The 26,731-nt window shown below is 46.7% G+C and overlaps 1 protein-coding gene across 1 annotated transcript in view; it reads left to right on the top strand.

The window, feature by feature from the left end:
- The window catches only part of LOC147701066 (protein BTG3-like), an 87,846-nt gene that overhangs the window by 8,940 nt on the left and 52,175 nt on the right, over positions 1-26,731 (top strand). The window contains exon 2 of the mRNA XM_086928566.1: positions 22,094-22,289. Coding sequence (XP_086784692.1) covers positions 22,117-22,289 — 173 coding nt within the window. The 5' untranslated portion in view covers positions 22,094-22,116. The remainder of the gene's footprint in view (positions 1-22,093; positions 22,290-26,731) is intronic.

Genomic DNA, 26,731 nt, shown 5'->3' with positions numbered 1-26,731 from the left:
ATTGGTGGTTAGCATGCGGGACGGGGTAAAGACACCTGTGTTTTTTTCCCCTTCAGTGCATGGCCTCTCTAGTGGGTCTATTTGGCAGTCAAAGCAAGACTGTATGATATATGTGTACCTTAAATGGTATACAGTCTAAACCATAAGTTAAAGTCCGTCTAATGTCACTGCAGACCAGTGAACGTGTGAGGCAGTACAAGAGCAGAATGTATCCAATCACAAGCTATATTTATGATATACTAAAGACAGACATGGCGCAGGAGTGCAGCTGTCCTTGCAGGGTTGCCCTAATGTTAAGATTTTGAGGGCTCTGAAGTCTTATGAATTAAACCTCACTCCTAGAGATGCCCCAGGACCCTTGGAGTGTTTTTACCCACCTTAAAGCACGTGCTCTTTGGCATAGTTCTCTTCCATATCACAACCGGTATATTTTTAAAAACTTTTTCTAATGATTCTGGGTATATGAATTGTTTATCTAAAGCTTTCTCTTCCCAGACCAATCATTCAATTCTGGTAACTAAGATTGAACCCCAGACCTGGGAAAGATTTTCCACAAACCCATTCTGTTAATGACCAGTTATTTTCATGATTGCATTCCTCCTAAATTAAGTTCCTTCAGCTGGACTTTCAGGCTGTGTAGGTCGCTGGCTCCATATGGTGCACTAAAACAAAGTACGTTTCAGAGTCCACTGGGTCCCCATTTAGTTTAGAGGCTTAAGTAGATGATACTAATGCTCTTTTGTGGGAGTGTTGGCCAGCAGTTAGGCTTATCAACAGGTAGTGCTGAGCATTTTTTGTACACAGGGGTAATAAGACAGTCAAAGAATAAATCTGGGACCAATTTATAAAACTGCCGAACCACCCAAGGTAGGGACGCAGGAGGCCCACGGGGGATGCGTGCAGTGTCTAAACACCGCTGCGAATCACCATTGACTTTGTATGGTGAACGAACAAGTTACATTTTACAGAATAAGGGCACTTGGAGATGAACTACGATGGAACCCTTTTAGACTATGACACTTCGAGTCCAGACCCAAAGGAGCATGAGAGTACTCGTGTTACCTCACCCAGGGAAGCCAGGTACATAGGTGTCTTTTGGTGTCTGGTTTCGTCGTCGATTCCAATGGAGAGCTGCAAAGAAATGCTGCAGGTGACCAGAGGAAAAGTGTCCGGGTGGATCGAAGATGTGAAGAACCTGAAAGCAGAGGGGACAGGGTCTGGGTCACTAGCCAATGACCAGGTTGGCGAGGAGAAGATGCCAGCTGATGTCTGGTGACTTCAGGTGTAAGAGGTGAAGCTGAACTCTTCAGCCACGAGTGCCAGGAGGCATAGACGACAACCAGGAGCTGGATTTAAGCTGTTTCACAAAGGATGTCTAGTGGTGCAGCGTCGGAATCCCGATTGGACCCAACAAGCCTTGGCAACAGCAACCCACAAAAGATGACAAGATTGGCTTCGGTTCAGACCAGCAAGGTCTGGGGGACTCCTCCTTTGGAGGGGAGTCAGAGCACATCTGGAGCAACCGGGAAAGCTCAGGAAATCAACCATTGGACTTCGTGGGGGCTCTCTAGCCAACTGACTAGAAACCGTGACTGCATCTCGAGCTGAAATGCACAAAGCGGGCCCACAGAACACTCATGGAGTGTAGGCCTCTGAGCTTCAGTGCAAAAGGTGCTCGGGGCAGGGGCTTTAAATAACCCAATGCTCAACTCTGTCTACCTCTGAAAGTAAGTGCAGTAGCAAAAATGCAGGATGTCCAGGAGTTCTGGTCCTAAGTCTCTCGTATAAACTACAGGTCTCCGCTTTGCTGGGATCTTGGATCAGCCTCAGATGTCAGTAAGTCTATGTCCTGTGTTGTAGATTCTTCGGGATCTGGCGGGAGCCTCGAATGCAGACCGACGAAGATGCTGTTGGTGCCTGTTTGAACAGGATGGTCACTCCTTGACCACAAGGGAGATTTCTTCCGTCTTCCAGTCCATATGGAATGTCGAAGGTTCAAGATGTGTTGCAGAGATTCGTCCAGGGTAATCTAAAGTCCTATGGACTGGGCTTCTATTCTTATAGTAAGTTTAGGGGTTGGACTAACTCTAGGGTCCCACCTATGGGAGGACCTGGGGAGGGGGTGGTTACACCCCTTCCCCTTTGTCCAGTTTCGCGCCAGAGCTGGGGCAGAGTGCCCCAGCACCGGTTTGAACTGGGAAATGCATGGAGCACCTTGTGTGCTCCAGGCAGTGTCTGAAAAGCATTCACTGAATGCAACCCACCCTGCCCCAATACACTAAAGCCAATCTGGGGAGGTGCTAGCACCTCCCTGGATAGGAAACCTATCGTCCAGGCCTCCTCTGCCAGACTTTCGTTCAGCAGCAGGAGGGCAGACTCGTCTGTGGCAGCACCATCCATTTTGTGATGCTGGGGCTCTGTTTAACTTTAACCGGGTGTACCAGTGTGTACAGATCTTTTCCCTCTAAAAGAGTGGAATGCTACCCCCACCGCCAGAACTGGTGGGCGGATAGCATCCCAAAGTGTTTGACACCAAACATGACATGTTTTGATAAAGCCAAACCAAAGTTAGCATTAACTGCGAGGATTATAATACAATTAAGAGTATATGGTATGGCTATATCATAGGACAGCTATAAGGAGATATTTCTGAAAGCTGCAGAGGGGCTCAGCTCATGATAGGGCACCCTCTCACACAACCAAGCCCTATGCCTTCAGGATTGTCAAAGCCTGCCATAGGAGTGACTTATAGGTTAATATGTGTCTATATGTAAAGGTAGATATAGGTATGGGAAACAGCCTTAATCACGACTCTTTAACAACGACGGTACTAAACAACTAATTTTAACAACGACCTTTCCTGAACAACGAATCGTTTGAACCACGGCTCACTTGAACAACGACTACGTGAACAATGATATAAACTTACCTGCTTCTTATCTGGTTTTGATCATGCGGTTCGCACTTCTGTTTCCAAATACATTTTCAACAAAAGCGGATGTCTGGGTGAAGAAAGTTATTCATCTTGTATTGTTCTGCCCCCACTATATATTAAAGTTAGGCAGCCAAATTATTGGTTTACTAATTTATTGGAAAAGGGTATGTAGCACTGCCTGTCATGCATAAAATAGAACTGGGAAATAAAAAAATGAATTATTATTTAAAAGGAACTCTTAAAGAATTAGATGAAAAAAAACACGCTTTTGGCCAAATCTGTTTTTTTAATTTTTTGTAGTCAGCCTGTCCCTTTTCTTTCCATGCTTATGGAAATGATGTGAATTTTTTTTGCGCAAGGCTAGCTGCCATAGCATAAATTATTAGGCCTGTGTTGACAGAAAGGGCACAGGTCAGCTCTCCTGGAATCAGGATCTGGAAACTTGAGTTACACAGTGACCTTTCGAGCTCCTTGATAATTTCTAGTTACAAACCATGGACCGGGACAAAAGAAATCTGATATCATCTCACAGGCAAAGTTTCTCTGACACAGTTTGGAGTGGAGCGGATTTAATGTACTTTTATTTACTACGAGACCCACCTCAGATGAAATACTTAACCTATTTGATTTCACAGATGAATGGACTTCGCTTACACATGCCAGGTTGCACTGGAGACATTTCTTTACAGTTGATGAAGTCGACTCACTGAACTTCTACGTGTTGTTGTGCTGAGTGAAGGGACAGGTGTGCTTTGTAAATAGTAGAGGGAAGCACTGGGGGTATAATCTGATAATTAGCAAATAGTATATTTGTCGTGGTTCAGGAAGTCGTAGTTAAACATTTAGTGGTTTAGAATTGTTCGAGGTTCAGCATTCGTGGTTTAGGAATTCGTTGTTTAGGAGGTAGTGGATTAATCATACAACCATAGGTATACTATAACTAAGTAAGGGGTGCTTACACCACCTTACCCAGGCTGCAAGTGCAGACCTGTGGTGCCATTTTGGAAGGCTAACCACGGGTGGCATAATAAATGCTTCAGCCCCTGGTAGGCCTATGGGGTCCCTATACCCTGGGTACCTAACATACCATAAGGGGCTCACAAGGGTGACGCAGTAACCAATCTGGCATGTACCTAAAGTACATGGTATCAATTTAAAGAGAAAAGCTAGGCTGTGGCCCTGATTAGCAGGGCCACAGCCATACTAAAGTCGAAAAACCAGTGAAACAGCAAAAAGTAAGGGTAACCATAGGAAGCAGACCCTAATCTCCTACATGCCAAGGTAAAAGAAAAACAGCATTTCTTTGGGAACCGCCAGGGTTCTCGCAGGGTGCTGGTGAGGCTGGTAGCTGGTGCTACTGAGAAAGGGGCCTCCTAAAAAGAGACTGCACAGGGGAACTTGCAAAAAGCGGCTCCCAAAGGGAGTTTAAGTTGCAAGGGGTCTTGGAGCATGGGTGCACAGCCGGTTCATCGGGACCCGGGTCAGGTGGCTCCTGTGCAGAGGGGTTAAGTTGGGTGGGTGCACAAAGATGCACCTAACTGTCGAGGACAAAACACTGGCAGGTGCAAAATCAAAGCACCTGGGTCACTCTCGAAGTGGGTCTCAGTGATGCTGATGTCCCTAAACTGCTGCTTGGTCCGGGTGCAGTGAGGATCCGGGTTAGACACTCATGGTTGCTGTTTAGTGCAGGGCATCTGGTACCCTGGGAATTGGTACTGCACAGATCTGGTTAGTCCTGATGTCTTCACACTCAGTGGGGAGACAAATTGACCTTTCCGAGCGTGTGTACCGTTTCAGTCATCTGCAGTGTTGGTTGGGCTGGGGTGCTGGAAGGAGGTGGGCCGGACTCCGGTCATAGGTGACTGCAGGGGCTTAGCTTCTCTATTCCGAGGAAGAATTTTGATGTTGGTTAAAGTGCTGGCAGGCTACCAAGCCTTTTGTAGTTCTCCAGCTCGCAGGATGAGTCACTGTGGCAAGTCGAGAGGGCTGAGGACAGCAGGGTTTTATGCCAAAGTCTAAAGTTCTGCTGTAGTTCTTGCCAGGCAGTGATTTTTCTTCATCCTTCTGTTGATCCGTCGAATCAGAGTTCTTGGGTTCAGTGGTACCAACTAAGTACATCATTTAGGAGTGTTTATGGGCGTGACTGGTAGTAGCCAATTTAGGTGTCTACACCCTGTATATTACCACTTCCAGTGGGAAGTGGGCATAACTCTCAGAAGGCTAACTCTTGCCAAAACTAATATGGTGGAATCTGAAAAGTGAGGTCCGCATCAGGTGGCCTTTTAAGGGTGGTGCTGGGTGAATGTGGGCGGATGTCATAATCTAACTCCTTTTCACGCCTGTCTTCCTGCCAAAACGTGTTTTCAGGACAGGTGGTTGGGTACCTCCACCATCTGCAGAGGCCCAGGGTCACATATCAAAGGAAGCAGGGCCTTTGAAGCTTACCGCCCTGGAATGTCCATCCTGCTTGGAGGAGGTGGAAACACCTCCACGTAGAGCAGGCTTTGTTCTTTGCTCTAGAGCAAAGGCTTTTGCCTCAGGTGGACAGAATCTTGTCTAGGGTAGCTTGCTGGTCTAGACCAGTCAGACAACACACTAGAAATAGGTAATATTTCAAGGGGCACCTCTCGGCTGCCATTTGTGTGCATTTATTAATGAATCCAGTTCTGGCATCAGTAATGGTTTATTAAGACCAGATGTTTGGTACCAAACATGGGTATAGTGCACCCTGCCGTAGGGCTGTTAAACCTGCAGTAAGCACAGGTTCTGTTTTCTCTGCACCAAGTCACGCTGGCTGCAATGGCAGTTTGCATGATCTTGGTCAGGGTGTCCTTTAGGGTGGCACAATTCATGCTGCAGCCCTTAGTGACCCTCTTTAGTTCCAATGCCCTAGGTAACAGAAGTACAACTTACTAGGGACTTCCACTAGTACAGTTTAGGGAAAGGCCACTGGTACTGGGGACCTGATTATTAGAAACCCAGCACACTTCCAGCCAAAATTCCTCCAGATACCAGGCAAAAAGTAGGAGGTAACCTAATCAAGAGGTACTTTCCTACAGACTGGCATTCTTCTTTTTGGAATGTCACCATGACGGAATTAGGTTTTTCGGATACTCACTGTCCTCAGCCAGCAAATGACCCCAGTAATTGTGCCAGACCCTGCAAGCCTGGAGAAGACCTCTCTGGTTGGGGGGGAGGAAGGGGACTTGTGGGCTACAGCCACAGTCCTCACTCAGCAAGTGATACCCAGTACTTGTGCCTCACCCAGCAAGCCAGGAGATTTCCTCTCGGAGGGGGGGGGGGGGGGGGGGGGGGGAATGGGGGGCTGTGAACTAGAACCACTGTCCTTTGCTGCCAAGTCACCCCCGTACTTGTGCCAGACCCTGCATGCCGGGAAACGATTCCTCAGGGGGTTGTAGGCTAGAACCACTAATCAGCTGGCAGGTGACCCTCCGCCCCCCCCCCCCCGTTCTGCAAACCCAGCAAGACTGGATATGACCTCTTAGATGGTTTGTAGCCTACCTGAAGTATGTTCTAGAAACTTCTTGGTATGGGGGTGAAGTTGGGAATGAACATGTCTAGTCCAAGCACTTCTTTTATTGTTGCTATAAATCTCATTCTGTGGGTAGTTTCACGAAAGTTCTTCTCTTGAAACAGAGGTTGCACACTCCTAGGGTAGCTTTCACAAATGCAGGGCTCATTAGAGGTTCACACTATACTCCTTACCATGCTAGGATATGTGAATGGTGCAGCCTTTACTTTATGAAGATAAAACAAAGGTGATGATTCTAGTTTGTAAAATCAAGAGAATTCAAAGTGTGGAACATGGCAACCAGAGCAGGCCATGAATAACACAGTAATACTCGGAGCATTACTGGATTTTCTTCCACAGCACATTGGCATCAAAGGCTCCTTCAGCCCACCAACAAGCCATCGCCATGGGTAAGGGTCACAGATGCAAGCCTCTGCACTTCAGGGGTTTCAGGGCGCTTCTTCCTGTGGCAGAAGGCTACCGACCTTGAAGCAGCAGCTCCCTGACACTTCTGCCATTGCTGAAGGGAAGGGATACCCAAGATGTTGGGAAATGTAATATTGCTTTGTCAATCTATGAAGACCGCAGCGGTTCAGGCCTTGGTCATGTCTGGGCTAGACAACTGCGATGTCTCGTACCGAGGAGGCACACTAGGCAGGATCGAGAGACTCCAAAGAGTGCAGAATGCTGCTGCATGGCTCCTAATAAACCTGGTGTTTATGTGGATCCATTGGCCTTGGAGAAACTGAGTTCCTCGTTAAAGGCCTTGTCATTTTTACACAATTTACTAAGAAAGGTCCCTGATACCTTCAATCATATATTGGACCTTATGTACCATTGAGGAACCCGAGATCAGCAGGGGACATGCTGATTATGGTTTCCAGAATCAAGGTGCATATAAATGGGAGCTCTTTTGGCTGTTTAGCGCCAAGGTTGTGGAATGCTCTGCCCTTAGCGGTTCGTCAGGCCCAATCAGAATGATTGTATTTGAAAGAACGAAACTGCATTTTTCAGCTTGGGATACTGAGGGGGGTCTAATGTAGCCTTATTGCCCGCTATACTGACCACTAAAGGTCCCCTCCAGCGTTAAAGGCCTATGGTGAGGGCTTTAACAAGGGAGCGGGCCTTTAATGGCTGGTATAGCCCAGCTATGGAGGACTATAAGGCTATTAGAAGAAACCACCACTAGAGGGAGAATGTTTTTACATAAAGCAACGGCCTCAGTGAGCCTGAGGCGAATTAAATCCCCTCTGACTCATGAGGCCTTTGCTTACAACTACAGCTGTAAACAACAAACATTGGAATGCTGGAGCTCTGAGCTTTTACCAGCCATTAGAATCCCAGAGCACTCCATCGTCTTCAATGGAGCTCCTAATGTTCTTATCGGCTGTATTGAAGTCTGGGGACATGTACCTAATGCTGGGACACCTCATATGAGGTAGCTATGTGCTCTAGAAAACGTATTACTGTAGTAATTATTTCTGGCGGCAGGTGCTTCATGCAGTGCCAGCCAGGGCTGGACTACTGTCGCTCTTGTCCTATTGACCATGACCCAGCTGGACTTTGAGCTTTGGTACTGATGAGATAGTTAGCCTGAGGAGATCCTAGCCAGAGGGTGTGGTCTGCTAATCCTGCTTACAAGGCACACCAGCTGCCCTCTTCTACAGACCTGCCAGCTAAAGGTCTGACCACTGTGCCCATCTGACCCTGGCTGCTGTAGTCATCCCTTTTAGTTAGCCTGGCCCCTTTGCCAAGTTGTTGGTGGTGTAGTTGCTCTTGGTTTGCCTGGACTCTTTGTTGTTTGCTGGCCTGGCCTGGCTCATGAAGACTAGATTTACTTGGTGTCTCTGCATGTGATAAGCGTGGCTCAAATCCACCCGAGTGACTTACCACACTCACCTATAGTTACTCAGTAAGAAGTCAGCCGGACAGTGGAGAAGAATAAACAAGGTAATTTTATTAGGCCACAAACTCCCATATGAGAGGGCCCTGTCCGACCTCACCCCAAAGAGTGCGCCGAGAGGACTAACTCATATAATCGCAGCAATACATTATAACATGGTACAGTGGAGCAGAACACGCCCCTTCTGGAAAAGTACTGAACCCCAGAGAGGAACAATGGCATCATACACGAGGCATTTGCACCTGTAGAGGCAACATTTGGATATCTCTGCCCAAGGCCACGGAGCCGGGCTTCAGCGTCTCTGGTGCATGAGAACATTACTGATAAGGAACTTGTTAGTTTCGGCCACAGTTAGCTGAGAAACGAAAAACTGCTGAATTAGGGTTTTTCTTATTCCTACGGGAGGGGGAGTGAGCGAGTGCGACTCTCAGACACAGAGGAATACTCAAAATGGAGGCACACAAGCTAAGCTAAGGAAACTGAATATCCCCACACGTATAAATGAATAATCACATGAAGAGTAAAAATAACGTAAAGGCATGAGTATATACTTCATTAGTTAGACACATGATGCTAACTTGCATATGTAAATGTTAATGGGTGGGGCATCGAAAATGAAACCTATCAGACCCTCCTTTTAGCATCATTTGGCTAACTGGAGCGTAGCCTTTATTAGCTAAAAAGGTAGCGCCTTTACATTCCACTCTAGGGGCGGGGCACACTTCAATCAAAAATATCATTATCAATAAGCATCTCAATAAGCATCAACCAGCGAATATCTGGAAGTTCAATTTCAGTAGAAGCAGGATATTGACCAGTCACCTTTCTTGAGGGCCGTATATTACTAGCACACATTGAGCAACAAGGGGGAAGGCAGTAAACACAAAGGCAGCACGTCAGGAGTACACCCACTACTCCTACTATCCCCATTAATATTTTCCAGCCCCACGAGGAGAAAACACCCCAGAGCCATCCCTGTAGTGACCATGTCCCAGTATCCTGATGAAGTTCAGTCGCTAATCTATGGAGTTTCTGTACCGCCAAGTTAACTGTTGGGGCTGAATCTGGAATATACACGCAGCAAGACGTCCCGATGACGCGGCAGGCTCCGCCCCTATCAGCAAGGATGACGTCTAGCACCATCCTTTTTTGGATCGTGAATAATCTCATAGCCTGCATCTCAACAGACCTATTAGCAGCAATGTCTGCTTCAGTATTGACCACTTTCTCATCACCCTCGATAACCTACGGATGGCCCTACTATTAAATATCGGACCCCAAAATGGCAATAAGCCCATAGAGATCTGTCCATTGTTGTAAAGAGGTGTCTGTCTGATCTACATCTTCAACCTGGAGTGCCCTCCTTATGCGCTGCTCTAGCGGGCTGGTAAACCTACGATGAGTCTTATGATAGTCAGAAGGTGCCACATACACAGGTGGAAGCATATAGGCCAGATAACAGACTCCACCCCAACCCTCGGGCAGCCATAGATACCCATTGTCTCTGCATACAAAGTAAATATTGGGGGGCGTTACTAGAGAAGGACTAAGAGGCAGGCGGATCGATGCAGTCATGTTGCAAGAACTGTTCCCTACCTTTTATAGGACCCCTCCCTGCAATACAAAAGAATGGTGACGGTCCCACAACTGCTAAGGGCATCAAAGACTTATTGCTACCATTCCCTTTTGGGGGGTGTCTATACGACAGAGAGGAATTTAACTGTAGAAAACTCTCCCTAACTTTGTCAGTGTCATTGGGAGTCATGAATCGTCCTACTTTCTTCGAACATGTCTCCAAAAATGTTTGATCAAAACGTCCATCAGTAAACAACTGTCCGAGAGGAGGCGGGCATAGGGCGTACTCGCATGGTCATAGTAGATCCTCTGTCTGATAGTCGGGGAGATAGGAAATCCGGCTGTTGGAAATATTTGACCATACCAATCAAAGTGTACCACCCCACACAACTATTCACCGGTGTCAGGGGAAGTGCTAGGAATCCATCTTTTTTAGAAGCAGCAAAAGGTAACAATCCACAAACCCAACAATCGGTCACAGTATATACTGCATGAGCATGATGTAGAGTCTTAATAAAAACATTATCTCTATAGCCTTTACGTAAACTTTGTTCACCATAATCAACAGTAATCATGTTATGTCCGGGAATGGCAGAAGGCGTGGGGGCAAACACATGTACAGGATAGGCTTTGTCCAGAAAAAACAATATTCCAAGAATCACAATGAAGGCAATAAGCAGTATTACGATGACCACTATTTTTCCTTTTCGCGGTAAAGCCAACCATGGGGAATCAGGCTCGGGTCTACGAGGAGCCGCAAAAGGCTGCTCCTTGTAGGGGACGGGACGACCAAAGGGGTACTTTCTTTTACCAAAAGAAAAACTAAACTAGAAAAATAGTCCCAGGCACTCCAAAACCGTCCAGAGGGGTTCTTCAACCCTTAAAAGGAATCTTAGTCCCTGTGTCCGTTAAAGCCTCACAGGTAGACTTCTATTATTCGTTCCCTAATCCCTCGGAGTTGCACAGCTGCAGCAACTCAGGAGCACTAATCTGGGCCCAGACACCGCTCTAATGTCTCGTAAAACAGAATCTTCGGCCAAACACCAGGGCTCTTACTAGTCCATCCCTATCACTAAGCTTATTCTGTAAAATATTGTCCACTCCTCTTCCTGTTCCAGCACCCTATCTAAGCCCTTCTTCCAGTGTTTAGTCCCTCATGCCTTTCTCCTTTCTGGGCCCCAGATTCTAGCGAGTGCTCCCTCGCACTTCAGGATCTGTGAACAGAATGGGGATGTCTTTGGCAAGTGTTGCGTCCTTCGATGCCTGATCACTATTCTCAATGGGAGTCTTGGAGCTTGCAACAATTATTTTCTTTCTCCTTACTGCACTCAGCTCCTCTCCCCTCAGTGAGGCATCAGAGAAAGGTGTGTACCTTGGTATCACTTCACACTCTTGGTCAGCAACGCCATCTCTCACCCATTTGTCACACGGCAATGGTAGTGGAACCTTCTTTACATGAGATGCGTGGGTCCACGCCTTCCGACCCTCAACTCGAAGTGCGGTACGTGTCGTCAGGAGCACCTGCCTCGGCTCCGACCACCTCGGTTCCAGGCAAGACTTCCGCTGATACTTCTTCACCACAACCCAGTTCCCGGGTTGTATGGCATGTCCGGGCCCCTCCGGCAACGGCTTCAGGGTGTCTGCTACCTGCTGATCAATAGAACAAAGATCTTTAGTCAAAGCATACAAGTAGTCTATCAACAGAGGATACTCAATTTCTGAAAAACATTTTGGTCTCGGTACTCCCCACACATTGGTGGGGCGGCCGAAGACCACCTCGTGAGGGGAGACACCCGTTCTGGAATTAACGGTCACTCTGGTAGAAAGTAAGTCTAAGGGAAGGGCATCTGGCCAACGGAGTCCTGTACTCTCCTGTATTTTGGCCATCTTCAATTTTAGCGTTCCATTAAATCTCTCCACAAGTCCCGCAGCCTGAGGGTGTTGGGCCGCGTGGAACTTTTGGGAAATCTGCAGACCCTTACATATCTGCTTCATCAATTCAGCATTAAAGGATGTGCCATTATCACTCCAGATCCCTCTAGGCAGGCCGTATCGGGAGAAATACTCTTTTATCAACATCTTGGCTGTGGAAATGGCCGTACAATCTTTTGTTGGGAATGCCTCCACCCACCTGCTAAAAGAGCAGACAACCACCAGGACATATTTGAGGTTGTTAACCCTTTCCATTTCAATATAATCCATCTGAATCACCTCGAAAGGGAAAGAAGGGGGAGCGAAATTGCCCACTGGGACAGGTGTTCCTTTTCCTGGATTATGCCTTAAACATACCATGCACTGTTGTACTAAATGGGTAGCCACTCTAGAGATATTTTTATTGCTCCACACTGGGTCCAGTAATTTGCATATACCCTTAGTACTAATATGTGCTGGCCCATGGGCCATTGTCACCACTCGGAGGACATATGAGTTTGGGAGTAACCATCGTCTTTTGTCTGTCATATCTGTCCAACATTCATCAGAATCCAATCGCCCCCCCACCATCCTTCCATGTCCTCAATTCGTCCTCAGTCGCCTTTTCTTGTATGTTCTTTACGCTCTGCACAGTATCTGCAAACATAACATCTGGTACCCATCTAGCTGGTCCTGCCACAAACATTCGTGGGAGTTTCGTCCTAGCTGTCTCCTTTGCTGTTTGGTCTGCGAACGCGTTTCCCCGTCCTACATCATCCACCACCGCCTTGTGTGCACTACACTTCATCACAGCCAGTCGTCTGGGTAGCGTCAATGCTGTAAGTAGTCGTAATATCAGTGGGCCATGTTGTGTTCTCTGTCCATGTGATGTCAAAAAACCCCGTTCTGCCCAGTCGCCCGTAACTATGAGCCACGCCAAAGGCGTATTGGCTGTCAGTATAGATATTCACATCCAGTCCTTCACTCAACTCACACGCTCGCAACAAGGCTATTATTTCTGCAGCCTGGGCCGAATGATGTGGAATCCTAGAAGTCTCCACTACTGTCTGTAATGTCGTAACTGCATATGCTGCCGTTGACGTACCGTCTGCAAGTTTAAAACAAGACCCATCAACATACAGCTCCCCATCAGGATCATCTAGGGGTGTATCGGTCAATTCTCCCTTTAGTCTCCTCCTCTGTCCGAAACAAACAATCGTGTATTTCATCGTCCTTTGTATCTGATGGGATGGGTAGCAACGTGGCTGGGTTCAGAGTGGCACATCTCTTTATCGTGACATGGGGTGCGAATAGTGTCCTTTCATAACCAGTAAGGCGAGCACTAGTTAAGTGCTGCGTCTGTGTTCTGTTCAATAGAATGTCCACAGCATGCGGTACCATTACTGTGAGGTCTGAACCCCGCACGAGCCCTGCCGATTGTCTAATAGAGACCGCAGCAGCCGCTGTGGCCCGCAGACAGCTCGGCAGCGCTCTCGCCACGTTGTCGAGCATAGCAGAGAAGTAAGCACAAGGTCTGTTTCCCCCCAAAACATTGTGTTAGGACAGACAACGTGCAACCTTCCGCCTCATGTACATAAAGCACAAAAGGCTTCTGGTAATCAGGTGTTCCCAAAACAGGTGCAGAACATAAAGCAGTTTTTAGTGACTCAAAAGCTTCCTGACATGCGGGGGTCCAGGGTAGGGGTTTGCACACCTCTTTAGTAGTCAGATACAGTAGGGGTTTTGTTAGTAAAGCATAATTGGGTATCCACTGGCGACAAAACGAGGTTATGCCCAGAAACACGTGCACCTCTCGCTGCGTGTTAGGTACAGCCATGTTAGTTATCGCTTTTATGCGCTCCGGTGTCAACCTCCTCCCCTCCTTCGAAAGGAGATGACCTAAGTAGGTTACCTCCGTTCGACAATATTGGAATTTAGGAAGGGACACTTTGTGGCCCTTGTGTGCCAAATGGTGTAATAGTTTAACCGTAGCATCCCGACAACCGTCCTCTGTGTCCGATGCGATGAGAATATCATCCACATATTGTAATAGAACATTGCCTGCGGGTAGTTCCAAGTCATCCAATTGAGCTTTCAATGCCTGGCTATAAATGCTGGGCTCTCTGTATATCCTTGAGGAATTCTCCTAAATCTAAAACTTCGGCCAGCCAATGAGAATCCAAAGAGATAACGGCTATCTTCATGTCAAGGAATACTGAAGAAAGCATTCTTCAGATCCAGAGCAGAAAAATATTTAGCCGATGGGGGAATCATTGTCAAAATCATTGTAATGTCGGAAACCACTGGGTACTGGGGCTCAACCACCTTGTTAATGTGGCGTAAGTCAATCACAAATCTATAGACATCAGGCGTATCATCATTGGCATCAGCTGACCGTCTTTTAAGAATCGGAAGAATAGGACTATTACATCTGTTAGAGTCCGTCTCCTCCACGACCCCCGATCAAATCAAATCCTGTATTATCTGTAAAAGGGCTTTTTCGCCATCCCTAGATATCTTATATTGGGGTATTCTGGGCAATTGAGCTCCCACTTTAACCTTGATGGACACAGGAGCAATATCCATTTTTCCCACATCCGTATCACTGTTAGCCCATAAGCTCTCTGGGACCCCTTCAAATTCAGGCGGCAGAGGCTCATCTTTGGAAAAACATTGCTGTGCACGCGCAACGGTAGGACCCAATGTGAGGCACACACCATCCGGAGAACAATAAATGGTGGCATGCAACCTCTTCAGCAAGTCCAAACCCAACAAGTTTTTGCCGCAATTGGAAGTCAACAGAAAAGGGGAATCTACAGTGAAAGGGCCAATCGTAAGAGCAAGTGGGTTAGAGATGGGGCTAATCACCGGAGTACCTGAGAACCCCACGGAGATATTATTCTTGCCAGACAGAGCCGCCCCTGGGACCTGAGAACGAGCCACTGAACTTTTCATAGCACCCGTATCTACCAAAAATTTCTGTTGGGACCCCGACAAATCTGCAGTCACATAGGGTCCTCGTTGATCAACATCCACAGAAACTGGTCCCTCGGTCTGTCCTAGTTATGGGAGAATCCTGTCAAATCATCCATCGTATAATCATCATTGTAGTACTGTCCACCTTCCCTCTGAAAGTCTTGTCTATCCCTATTTCCATCGAAACAATTGCCCTCTTGTCTCCCTACACCATCAGACTGCCCATCATGTCTTTGGAAATCACCTCGGCCTCTGCCTTGGCCAGTATTCGACTGAAACTCAGGACAATCTCTCCACCATTGCCCCTCCTGTTTACATTTTGCACACTGATTGTATCCCAATCGCTCTCTTGTCACCCCTTCCATAACCATTTCCCCCTCGTCCCGCTGCCGCAGGTGAAGCACCTCTTCCCCGACCTTTGGACACCTGCTGTAGCAAAACCCTCGTCTTCAAATCCTTGGCCTTCTATTCTTGCTTGTCCTTACTCTCATTTTCTCTATGTTCATAATACTGAGCCATGCTTAGGATACCAGAGGGAGTGGACGTCGTCCACGTAATCTCCGATGCCTGTAACCTCGTCGATATTTCCGGTAACAAGTTCATTACGAACCTGTTAACGAAAAGTCGTAACCCTCCCTCCTGTGACATGTCCTGTCCACTGAAATCCATAAACGTCTCAAACCTCGTAAAAAAATCAGAGACAGCTTCATCCTTTTTCTGTCTACAGGCTGTCAACTTATCCTAGTCCACTTTCTTCGGGGGGATGAGAGAGTGCATATACTTAATAATCCGCCCCGGCAAAGCTAAAATCTCTGCTTTCGGCTTCTCACCCGGCTTTCGTTCCTTGTCCCAAGCCTGCAATTCCGCCCATGTACCACCCAGTTCCTCTGTATGATCAGTGCCCTTCATCTGCCTCCACACGTACACCGGGACTAATAACCCAAAAAATAATTCAATGTCCGCTAAAGTCATAACAGTCGAAGATGCGGCTTCTGTCAATTCTTTATAATAGGCAGTCTGATTTTTTCTGGAATCTGGTAACTGAGCCTTCAAAGCTAACACCTCACTCCTTTTCCACGGCGTATATACCCACTGTTCTTGAAAATGGGCGTCTATACGAGCCCTAGTGACGGCGTTCGTTACTGGATCTACCACTTCGGGAGCTTCAGGGTGAAAAATAGGGTGTACCTCACGCATTGGATGTATCCCAGGAAAATGGGGTGTACCCACAGATGGTAACTCGTTTCTATACTCTAACAGGGATATCAAACTTCGCATTACCTCCCGTACCCCTGTGTTAGCCCTATAGGCTCCATTTTTTATATCATGCAAAATTGCGGGTGCTGCTCCTCCATACCCCTGTTCCCATAGCGTTATCAACGTTGTCGACAAATGCCACAAAGCATGCTGTTGCATCAGAGGTTCAAAATCTTTCATTGTGGACCAAATGTCCTCAAACGAATAAATATTATTCCTGGCCCACTGACCAGCTTGATTGGCCACCACCGTTTTTTCATCTAAGCCAATTGTAGAGCGGGTAAGCAATTTTCGCACCTGGGAGAGCAACCCACTCCCCATAACTCTATTCGGTGTCAACAACCCCTGGCTGGGAGTAGCGCTAGCAGAGACAGCAGGGAGCGCAGAGGGAAACTGAGAGGGAGCAGGCGAACTTGCCGGGAACAAGGAAACAAGGGGCGCTGGCAACGATGGGGAGGCAGTAGACTCCGCACCAGACGGGTGTGGGGCACTTGCTTGCGGGTCCAAAACCCCACAGGAGGAAGCCGGAACCGGCAAAGTGGGATATAGTGGCTGTGGGGCATAAGGGGGAGGGGGCCGGCACTCAAAACATCCTCCATCTCATCCTGCTCATCCTCTCGCACTACATAACTTTTATTTTCCTTCAACCTGAAAAGCCTATCTGCGCGCTCGATCCGCTGCTCATTCTCTTTCTTTGTATGCTCCCTCGCTTTCTGTGCCATCGTCTGCGCCGCCCTCTTCTGGGCCACCTTCTCCTCCCTCAATTGACGTTCTCTAACTTGCTTCTGCCACATCCGTAATGAGTCAAACATGCTCTGACGACTACGCCTAGCGAACAATTTGTCTTGTAAATAGTCTAATTTAGCCACATCAAAAGAACCTGTCTAGGGCCACTGCAAATCCACATTGTCTTTGGTATATCTGTGCCACAAAGTACCAAACAAAATCGGAGGCAATCCATGTTTCACATGCATATCAAAATTAGGGGAGCCCTCCAGCGGGGCGGGCTGGCTTTCGGCCAATCTAGAATCCGATGCGCGGCAGCAGCATCCGAAACACCGCAACTTACTGAAGCACGGCATCTTTACAGCAATGCAATCACACCTTCTCACAAATTCCCTTACCTCTGAACTTTAATTACCTATTACACAATAGCTCCTAACACATCCACACATATATTGTATACATTAAATTCAAAAACACACACATCCTATACATCAAAATCCTGCCAAACACATGTTACCAAAATGGGATAAGGCCCGTCGACCAAGTCCTGGGGAACCTGGACCCTACCGCAGACTGAACCGTATACTAACTGTTCTGAGGCTAGGGGACACATCCACTACTCGTGCGACACTACGGATCGCTGCGCACTTTACCGCAGGAGGCCCAGAACTCACACCTACCAAATCGCCAGCCTTAGGCATTCGGGGTGAAGTCCGGGACCCGCCGCAATGAGCCACGCCTCCACCACAGTGCCACCCGGTCGGATGACCGCAAACAACCGTCCCCACACCTCCCGTTAAGTCTGTCAGAGCGCCACTCGCACTCTGAGTTCCCCCGGAGCACACCGGCTCCTCAAACCATTAGAGACACCCCAGTCTCTCGGAGCACTCCAGCTCCTTCAAACAGGCGGACCACTCGCCTTCCATATGCGGTACCGACCTCTACCGTTCTCCACCTCCGACTGCCAGGACCAACATGGTCAGCTCCAGGTTCCGCCTTCCGGACCCCGGCGTAGGATCCGAACCGGGACCTCTCCCGATCAGCAAGGTGGGGCAGCGCTGCGAGAACCAAGCTCGGCATCAAAGTGGGTACCCAGACCCACCGTGCCGACCAGAGGGTCCCCGGTCTTCTGCTACCCACCTACAGGTGAGAAAGATCCTTATCGCGTAGTCCCTATTCGGGCGCCATCTGATAAGCGTGGCTCAAATCCACCCGAGTGACTTACCACACTCACCTATAGTTACTCAGTAAGAAGTCAGCCGGACAGTGGAGAATAAACAAGGTAATTTTATTGGGCCACAAACTCCCATATGAGAGGGCCCTGTCCGACCTCACCCCAAAGTTTGCGCCGAGAGGACTAACTCATATCATCACAGCAATACATTATAACATGGTACAGTGGAGCAAAACACGCCCCTTCTGGAAAAGTACTGAACCCCAGAGAGAGGAACTATGGCATCATACACGAGGCATTTGCACCTGCAGAGGCAACATTTGGATATCTCTGCCCAAGGCCACGGAGCCGGGCTTCAGCGTCTCTGGTGCATGAGAACATTACTGATAAGGAACTTGTTAGTTTCGGGAAAACAAAAGTTAAGGAGGGTCAAGGGGACTATGTTTATAGACCTACCAAACTCGATACCCCTAATCAAACTACAACAAACATAAAGAGTCGGGAGGTCTGTAAAACGACGTAGCTGAGTATATGAGGTCCTAATGAAGTGACCCTATTGGATTGCACTGAACCAGGCCAAGTGGTCACATGACACGAGTATGTGTTAGATATCCTATCAGCCCACCCATCTGGCTGAGCCTCGTCATGTAGGACGTCTAACCAGGGTGGTGAGTCCAAGCCCTGATGAATTGGCCAGACAACACACACTACTGGTAAAAGTGTCCGTGCCACAGAGTGGTACTGAAAAAGTGCAGTGCAAAACAGGGAATAAAGAATAAGTGATCTTAAAATGACGGTCGAGGCAAAGAAAATTGTTTTTATTAAAGATATTCACCAAGATGCCAGATTAAAAAATAAGTGTAGAACAGTGTGAAAAAATCACTGTGATGCTTTGCTATGTTATGAATTAGGCCAACATGTTTCTGCCGAAGGTGAAACTACACCGGCATTCTTCAGGGCCAACTACAAAACGATGTTGCTACTGCAAAGGTACACTCAGACAATTTATACAAAGTGAAACAAACAGGACAGACCAAATAATTTGTTAAAGACCTGTCCAAACTACTGGTGAGGTCATGTAGACCATCCTACCACATCCTCCAGATCAGAAGTTGATAGAGGAAGAAATCCTAAAAATGGAAACACAAAAGAGACAACAATTGTTGTACATTCTACAATCATAATAGACTATTCACGATATCAGGACCACCATATAAACATGTTGGCCTAATTCATAACATAGCAAAGCATCACAGTGATTTTTTCACACTGTTCTACACTTATTTTTTAATCTGGCGTCTTGGTGAATATCTTTAATAAAAACAATTTTCTTTGCCTCGACCGTCATTTTAAGATCACTTATTCTTTATTCCCTGTTTTGCACTGCACTTTTTCAGTACCACTCTGTGGCACGGACACTTTTACCAGTAGTGTGTGTTGTCTGGCCAATTCATCAGGGCTTGGACTCACCACCCTGGTTAGACGTCCTACATGACGAGGCTCCGCCAGATGGGTGGGCTGATAGGATATCTAACACATACTCGTGTCATGTGACCACTTGGCCTGGTTCAGTGCAATCCAATAGGGTCACTTCATTAGGACCTCATATACTCAGCTACGTCGTTTTACAGACCTCCCGACTCTTTGTTTGTTGTACTTGTTAGTTTCGGCCACAGTTAGCTGAGAAACGAAAAACTGCTGCATTAGGGTTTTTCTTATTCCTATGGGAAGGGGAGTGAGCGAGTGCGACTCGCAGACACAGAGGAATACTCAAAATAGAGGCACACAAGCTAAGCTAAGGAAACTGAATATCCCCACACGTATAAATGAATAATCACATGAAGAGTAAAAATAACGTAAAGGCATGAGTATATACTTCATTAGTTAGACACATGATGCTAACTTGCATATGTAAATGTTAATGGGTGGGGCATCGAAAATGAAACCTATCACATGAGTTATTTGTCTGTATCCTATCCTATGGCCTCACAGCTTTGAGGGAAGCTATGGAACGGAAGAGGGCCCAGCATCTCTTGATTCAGCTCTCTGCATCTAAATGAGGCGATATGACACTCCAGTCTTTGATACGCTGAAATAATATTGCCTTCGACACCGTTACTATGGGATGACTTTTTAAGGTCACCTTAAGTCACTCTTCTCTCTACTGACATGCTGCTTGTTGGCCAGACTCTTGAGAGGTCGGTCATCACCTTGGATTTCTTGGGTTTAGTATGGGATTGTAGCATTTTATTGTGTCATACCCTTCTCTTATCTTTCTAACGACTGACTGGTGAGTTGTGTGACTCTGGCTAGGCTCCCAGCTATGGAGTCTACCTTAACCCCTTCTGTGCTGCGCGAATTTTCCCCCGGTGCTGAACGTTCCATTGGGCCTATGGAACCATGACGGAACGGTTTCGTCATAAGCACAGGCCACCTTATGCTCATGACGGAACCGTTCCGTCATGAGCATGGAAGGGGTTAAGCTCACCTCTATGGCTGAGAAGGTCCAGTGGCTACTGGTATGAAACCTGAAGTATACCCAAGGCCTTAGTCAAACATGCTGTCCATGACATAGGACCCTGTAATGCTGGGACTGATATCCTGTGAAGTTCTAGGGGAGTGTGTAGGAACTCTTCCTGGGAGGATGGGAGGAAGCTGGTGTTCAGAGCTTGCATGGAATCCTGGGAGAGAGGTCCTAGATGAGTAGTTGGGACTGTTCTGGTAGGATGGGAGGCTGCTTGTGTTAAGACCATGTATAGAATCCAGCGAGATGGGTCCTAGATGAGAGGATGAGACGTTGCTTGTGTTCAGACCTTGCATGGAATCCTGGGAGAGGGGGCCTGGATGAGAAGGTAGGACCCCTCCTGGGAGAATGGGAGGCTGCTTGTGTTAGGATCTTGTAAGGAATCCTGGTAGAGGGGTCCTAGATGAGTAGGTGTGACACTTCTGGGAGGGATGGGAGTAGGATGTACGTCGTTACGACGCGTACTATAACAACGCGTCCCTTACAACGCAAGTTGTTACCCCGACTTGCGTTGGGGGCGCGGATTGAGAATAGTATAATTTACTATTCTAACACCAGTCGCCGTGGACACTAGGGAAGATGTTGGAATAGTAAATATACTATTCTTAATCTAGTGCCCACCAGCGCAAGTCGTGGTTACGACTTGCGTTGTAGCTGACGCGTTGTGAAAGCCTTGCGGAGTAAAATTAGCGTTGTAAAGGATGTTCCCCATGGGAGTCTGCTTCTGTTCAGTTCTTGCATGGGATCCTGTGAGGGGTCCTAGATGAGCCTTTCTTAGAGTATGGGAGGCAGCTTGTGTTAAGACCTTGCATGGAATCCTGGGAGAGGGGTCCTAGATGAGTAGGGGGCCCTTCCTAGTTGTCTGTTTACCCCTCCGATTGGGAGTTTGCTTGTGTTCAGATCTTGAATGGAACAGTCAGCGGCTGAGATGTAGTACTGTGCTGAGCGTTCCTTGCTTTAGGTCAGAAGAGCAGTTTTGTGATGCATCCTGTGGCCATGCTTTTATCGCCATAGCTGCTTCGGGTGGCGGGGGGGGGGGCTAAAATAAGATTTTAAAACTCCTATAATTCTTTGGCTAATGACAACCCGTCCTCTCTGGATGACCTGGTGCTCAATGCTGTGCAGCAGTGGTGTTTGAGCAGGAAAGTTTCTAGCACCCTTCTTTGAATCTCACTTGAGTGTTTGAGCCTGGATTGGTTAGTTCTTCGAATGGATTATTCTCATTTGAGCCAGCTAATGAAGCCTTGGCTTTTGGGTTGGCTAGAAGTGCTGTGAGAATGCAGTTCGGCTTGGCGGGCCATGCTGTGATCTTTGGCTGTCTGCCACTACAAATTACACCTTCTCCCTTGGGTTGGCTGATTCTGCTTCTCCTAGTTTGAGGTGGTTGGTCCTACTAATTAAGTCTTGCTGGCGCTTGCTTGACCAGCTCATGAAGACTAGTACTTTGGGATGGCTGACCATGCAAATGGAAGCCTTTTCATTTGGGTTTCTCCATTACCGGATACCTCACACTTTGCTGTTTTTTGTGCTTTTTGTTCATCTTAACCTATAATTTGAGCTGTCTTACTTTGTTTCAACAGCTTCTACTGGACCTCTTGCCAAGATGAGAGCTGAAATCGACGCAGGTGTGAGCCTTATTCTGAAGTTGCTCAATCGGAGAAGAAAGTTTCACCCTCGGAGAGTGGAAAGGTTCGGTGAGGTACTTACATCGCTGCTGCTTCTGAAGTATGAAGGCCACTGGTACCCTGATGCCCCCATGCGGGGCCAGGCCTACAGGTGAGGGACAGGATTCACCAATGTTGCAGTTGTGGAGTCCCCAAGAACAGTGGTTAAGAATATTTCTTGGGTTTTGGTGGACCACAGCTTTTAAAGCTGTGATGAGGGAGAGTTACTTAACTTTAGAGCACCTGGGTCTGGGAACTCCAGTCTGAGACTACACCACAGGGCAGTACCTCCTGTTGCCCAGGGGCTGGAAGACAGACTTCCCCTGCCCCACCTGGTCTGTTTAGGATCTTCTCACAGATATTCTGAAGGTGTCTCTTAGCACCTGAACATCCTGTCTGCATATAGCATCTGACCTGTCCCTCTTTGATCCGGCTACCACCTCTCTGACTGAATGCCCCATAAAATGCCAGGCTGAATGCAGCAGCGAGAAGACTGGCCTTGTAGGTAGAATACATAGCCCTGTGAAAATCCTCTATCTTTCTCTGTAGTATGTGGAATATGATGGGCAACCTGGTGTCTGGTACCTATGGCTCTCCTCTTGTCCATCCCTTAAGCGCCACCCTTTTGGGGAACGTCCTGTTGCCCTCTTATTTTCCAAGAAACAAAAGGGGGTTTAGGCTCTAAATCAGTAAGGCTGAGCCCTATTCAAATCAAATACACCAAAATGCCAGTACTGATGCACAATTCTCACATTATTGACAGTGCATTGAATTGAAACAATCTCACATATGAAACAATTTTAAAAAAAACAATCTGTTTACATCTTTTTCAGCCACCGCATTCCACATTCACACAACTAGTATTTTTGAAATATCCTTCATCCACAACATCTTATCTTTCATACCCCAGTCTCCCAAACACACTCAAAAAATCCTCAGACACCCCTCAATTCCACTTCACACACATTCCAGCATACCTCCACTACAGGACCTGAAAAGGTGGAGGGATCCTGTCACAGGTGATCAGGGGGGTCTGACCTTGTGGGGGGATTAAGGGAGCAGTGCTACAATGGATGAATCATGCCACCTAACTGTGGGTCAGGCAAGTTGAATCCGTTCTGTAATGGACAAGTGTTTGATTAGTGTGGTCTCCTCTCTTGCTATGGCCATCCTGCTCCTCTTTTATGTTGCTTAGGTTTGGTCTAATGACGAGACCAGGCAAGATCCTCTGAGTTGGAGTCTTGACCCGCGACACACCCAGATTTGATTTGTCTGGAGGGTGTCAGACTTTTTTGTCCCATCTACCTCAACTGACATTTACTTCCCTGACTTTTTTTCGAGTACACCTTTACTCCTCCTGACTTTATCACTTCATCCAAAGCACCCGGGAGGTATAGATTTGCATTGAATCTGTAAAGAAGCACTACACTATATTACAACCTAATTTATACGGTGCATTGTTTAATTTAAGGCTAGAAATAATTGAAAATTTAAGTTGAGCACAGTTAAGGATAGATATAAAATGTTACTAATGTAACTGTTCAAGCATTTGTGGTAGAGGATGGTATCGAGATTGAAAGTAAATAAAAATGTTTTTAATAAATTTAGGTTAGGATTGGCATTGGGTTTAGAGTCTGGTTTCGAATTTATATTTAGTGTTCGTTTAAATATCTAATTTAAAATATGGTAATTTGCAATAAAATCTTTCTATTAACATTGGGATTACAAAAAGGTATGTGGTTAGTTTTTACTTAAAAAGATAGTCTAATTAGGTTGTGTTAGTGGAAAAATAAGGTCAGCTCTTCATATTTTTTTAAACACATTGTTAAAGGCAGGGTATGAATTTGTATTTACAAAATATACAGTAGGTAAATTTGTTTTGACAGGCTCTGCTTCCCTTGCTCATCCATCAGCAGATGCCTTTTGGCCAGCTGTTCTTGGTATCTATCAGTAGATGCCCTGTTTGACCTGAAGAACCGGGATTTAAACCCAGCGGCGCCAGGGGCACAGCCTAAGTCTTCGGGTTCACCTGTCTTAGAATACAGAGACACCGGATACTTCTTGGTGACATCAAAGATCAACTTTATTAGCTGCAGCCAGTAACAGAGGTCCTAGAAGTACAACACGGTGTATGTTCTCAGGAGACTGCTCAATTTTACAAAACCGGTTGTCCCTTTTTATGCCAAATTGTGCTTCAGGCAAACATTCCTTATTTACAGTTGACCAATCCCATGTATACATGATCAAAGCATTGCATGATAAACCCACATTTCAGTTGTCCAGCCCATAATAAATTATTAAACAAACCCAACATTCTTCTTTAGACAATGCCGGAAAAACCCATAATAAAAGGACCACAACCCACATCATAAAGAAGGAACAGAAACAGATAGAAGTAGGATATGGCATGTTTGTGTGCAGTAAAACTTTACAATGTCCTGTGCTCTGATCCTTAATCTTGATCAGCTAAAGGGCAAGAACTGCTTTGGCAAGGTCAGCTTCAGGCAACGGGGTCAGTTCACTCAGGTCAAACAGGAGTCAACACAAACTCAAGCTAAGGTTCACGTGTCCCAGAGACGTGTTCAGCCACAGTCATAGGCCTATGTGAGGGCAACCACAAAATGGCTGCCATGCACAAAATGGAACTCTAGGGTTTCAGAACTAAATCGTCAAATACACAGGGAATCCATCGGTGTAACATGACGAAAACAATCATGCTTGCTGAGCTCACTGTTTACGGTTCGCGGTTACCAAAATCGTAACGGAACCACGACTTTTATGACCCAGGTTCAGAATTCACAGAATCTCAGACCCTCCTTTTGCCCTTACATAGGCAATAACCGAAACTCGCGTCAATCTGAATCCAGGTCTATATTCATCAGATCAAGATGTTGCTGTAGCATCATCCTAGTACTTAGTAACTCTCTCTGGACAGGTCTCCTCGAACACTAAGTAGCACAAAGGCCACATATAGCAGGAGCACACTGTACGCAAAGACGGAACTGGAAAAGGATAGCTAATACCATCCCACTGACTATCAGAATCTTCCATCCCCAAGTGGATAACCATCCCCAAAACCATCCCATCAACGACCAATCTCCTTCGTCCACATGCATAGACTCTGAGATCTTATGTAGCTTGGAAATGGCTTGGTACACTGTCTGAGCGTTGTCTGGAATGAAATCGCAGCAGCTCAATTGAATCAATTTACATACCCCTCCTCTATCTGCAAGTATGACATCTAACGCAACTGTTCTGAAGAGTCAGAAGGCAATCCGACTGGAGCTCAGCAGTCAAGTTACTAAGGGCACCGGCAGTTTCAACTATGGTGGACTCAACCACTCGTCAATTGCTGTATGTTCCTGCTGTTAACCATAGGTCCCCAAAACGGCAGAAACCCTTCAAGAAATCCCCTAATTCTTGTCCTGCAGTATCTTCCTTACTGAAGACTCCTCTAACAACTCTCATCTTGTGGTAATCTGCCGCAGCTGTATACGTAGGAGGCAACAGGAACGAGACGAAACATGTGCCCGAGAAATCAGGGGGCAACCATGTATACGCTCTATCGTAACAGACAAAATAGGTACCCTTAGCTGCTAGAAACGATGGGGAAGTCTGGGACACAAAAACATGCATCACAGTGCAAACACTCTTCCCTAACTGAGCTCTCGGATTCTTGCCATTACCTTGCAGACAGTAATGACCCTGATGGGGTACAATCCAAATCGGAGAGGATCTTTTCGCTCGCTGGTTCTTACTCAGACTAACTCCATATCCAGTAACATTCCATCCAATATATGCTAGCGTCTCATCTCTCGGGATAGTCTTATAGGAATCTATTCCTCTAATCATATCTACTATTCCCTTAACTAGAGCACTATTCTTTGGATTATCTTTCACAGAACGTAGGGGGTAGACTTCACGAGCATAGATGAACATAGTTTTGTATGCCCACACAGAACCATTCCTGCTGAATGGCAGGACCAGGTAAGGAATAACTTTCAGTAGTATGGGGCATAAGGCCACACACCCAACAATTAGTCGTGTTCACTACTTGCTGGTGTTGGTGCAGAAGCTGAACAAAGGAGTTAATAACGAATTCCAATCTCCTAATGGACTCATGTTCAGGCAGAGGGTGAAAAGAATGAGAGGAAACAGTAGAAGAAGGTATAGGTTGTGTAGTGGGTACATATGTCACTTTGAAAAAAAATGTCACATAACCTATTAAAAACATCATTAAGCTAAATAACATCAACAAACACAATATTAAAAAACTTTTCTGCTCATTACTTTACACATTTTGCTCTTAAAGCTCATTCTTTCAACAGTTCTCTCCAGCTCGAAAAACTCCATCCTCTAATCGTGCTGTTCGCGGCGGTAGGGTGTTCCGTGCTAAGGAATGCGTCTGTCAGTCCAGGGAACGCCCTTAGACCAACCAGAACCGTCGACCTAATGTCTTCGGCTTGCACTCCAAAGTCTTTGCACCGCGACCTTACAGCTGAACCCGGATGGCGGTTCGAAAAACAAAAATCAGTCAAAACAGTTTCTCAGAGG

The sequence above is a fragment of the Lissotriton vulgaris genome, chromosome 7, assembly GCF_964263255.1.
Source record: "Lissotriton vulgaris chromosome 7, aLisVul1.2, whole genome shotgun sequence".
NCBI classification, from domain to species: domain Eukaryota; kingdom Metazoa; phylum Chordata; class Amphibia; order Caudata; family Salamandridae; genus Lissotriton; species Lissotriton vulgaris.
The sequence above is the reverse complement of the archived record's forward strand: the minus strand, read 5'-3'. Positions and strand labels throughout refer to the sequence as shown.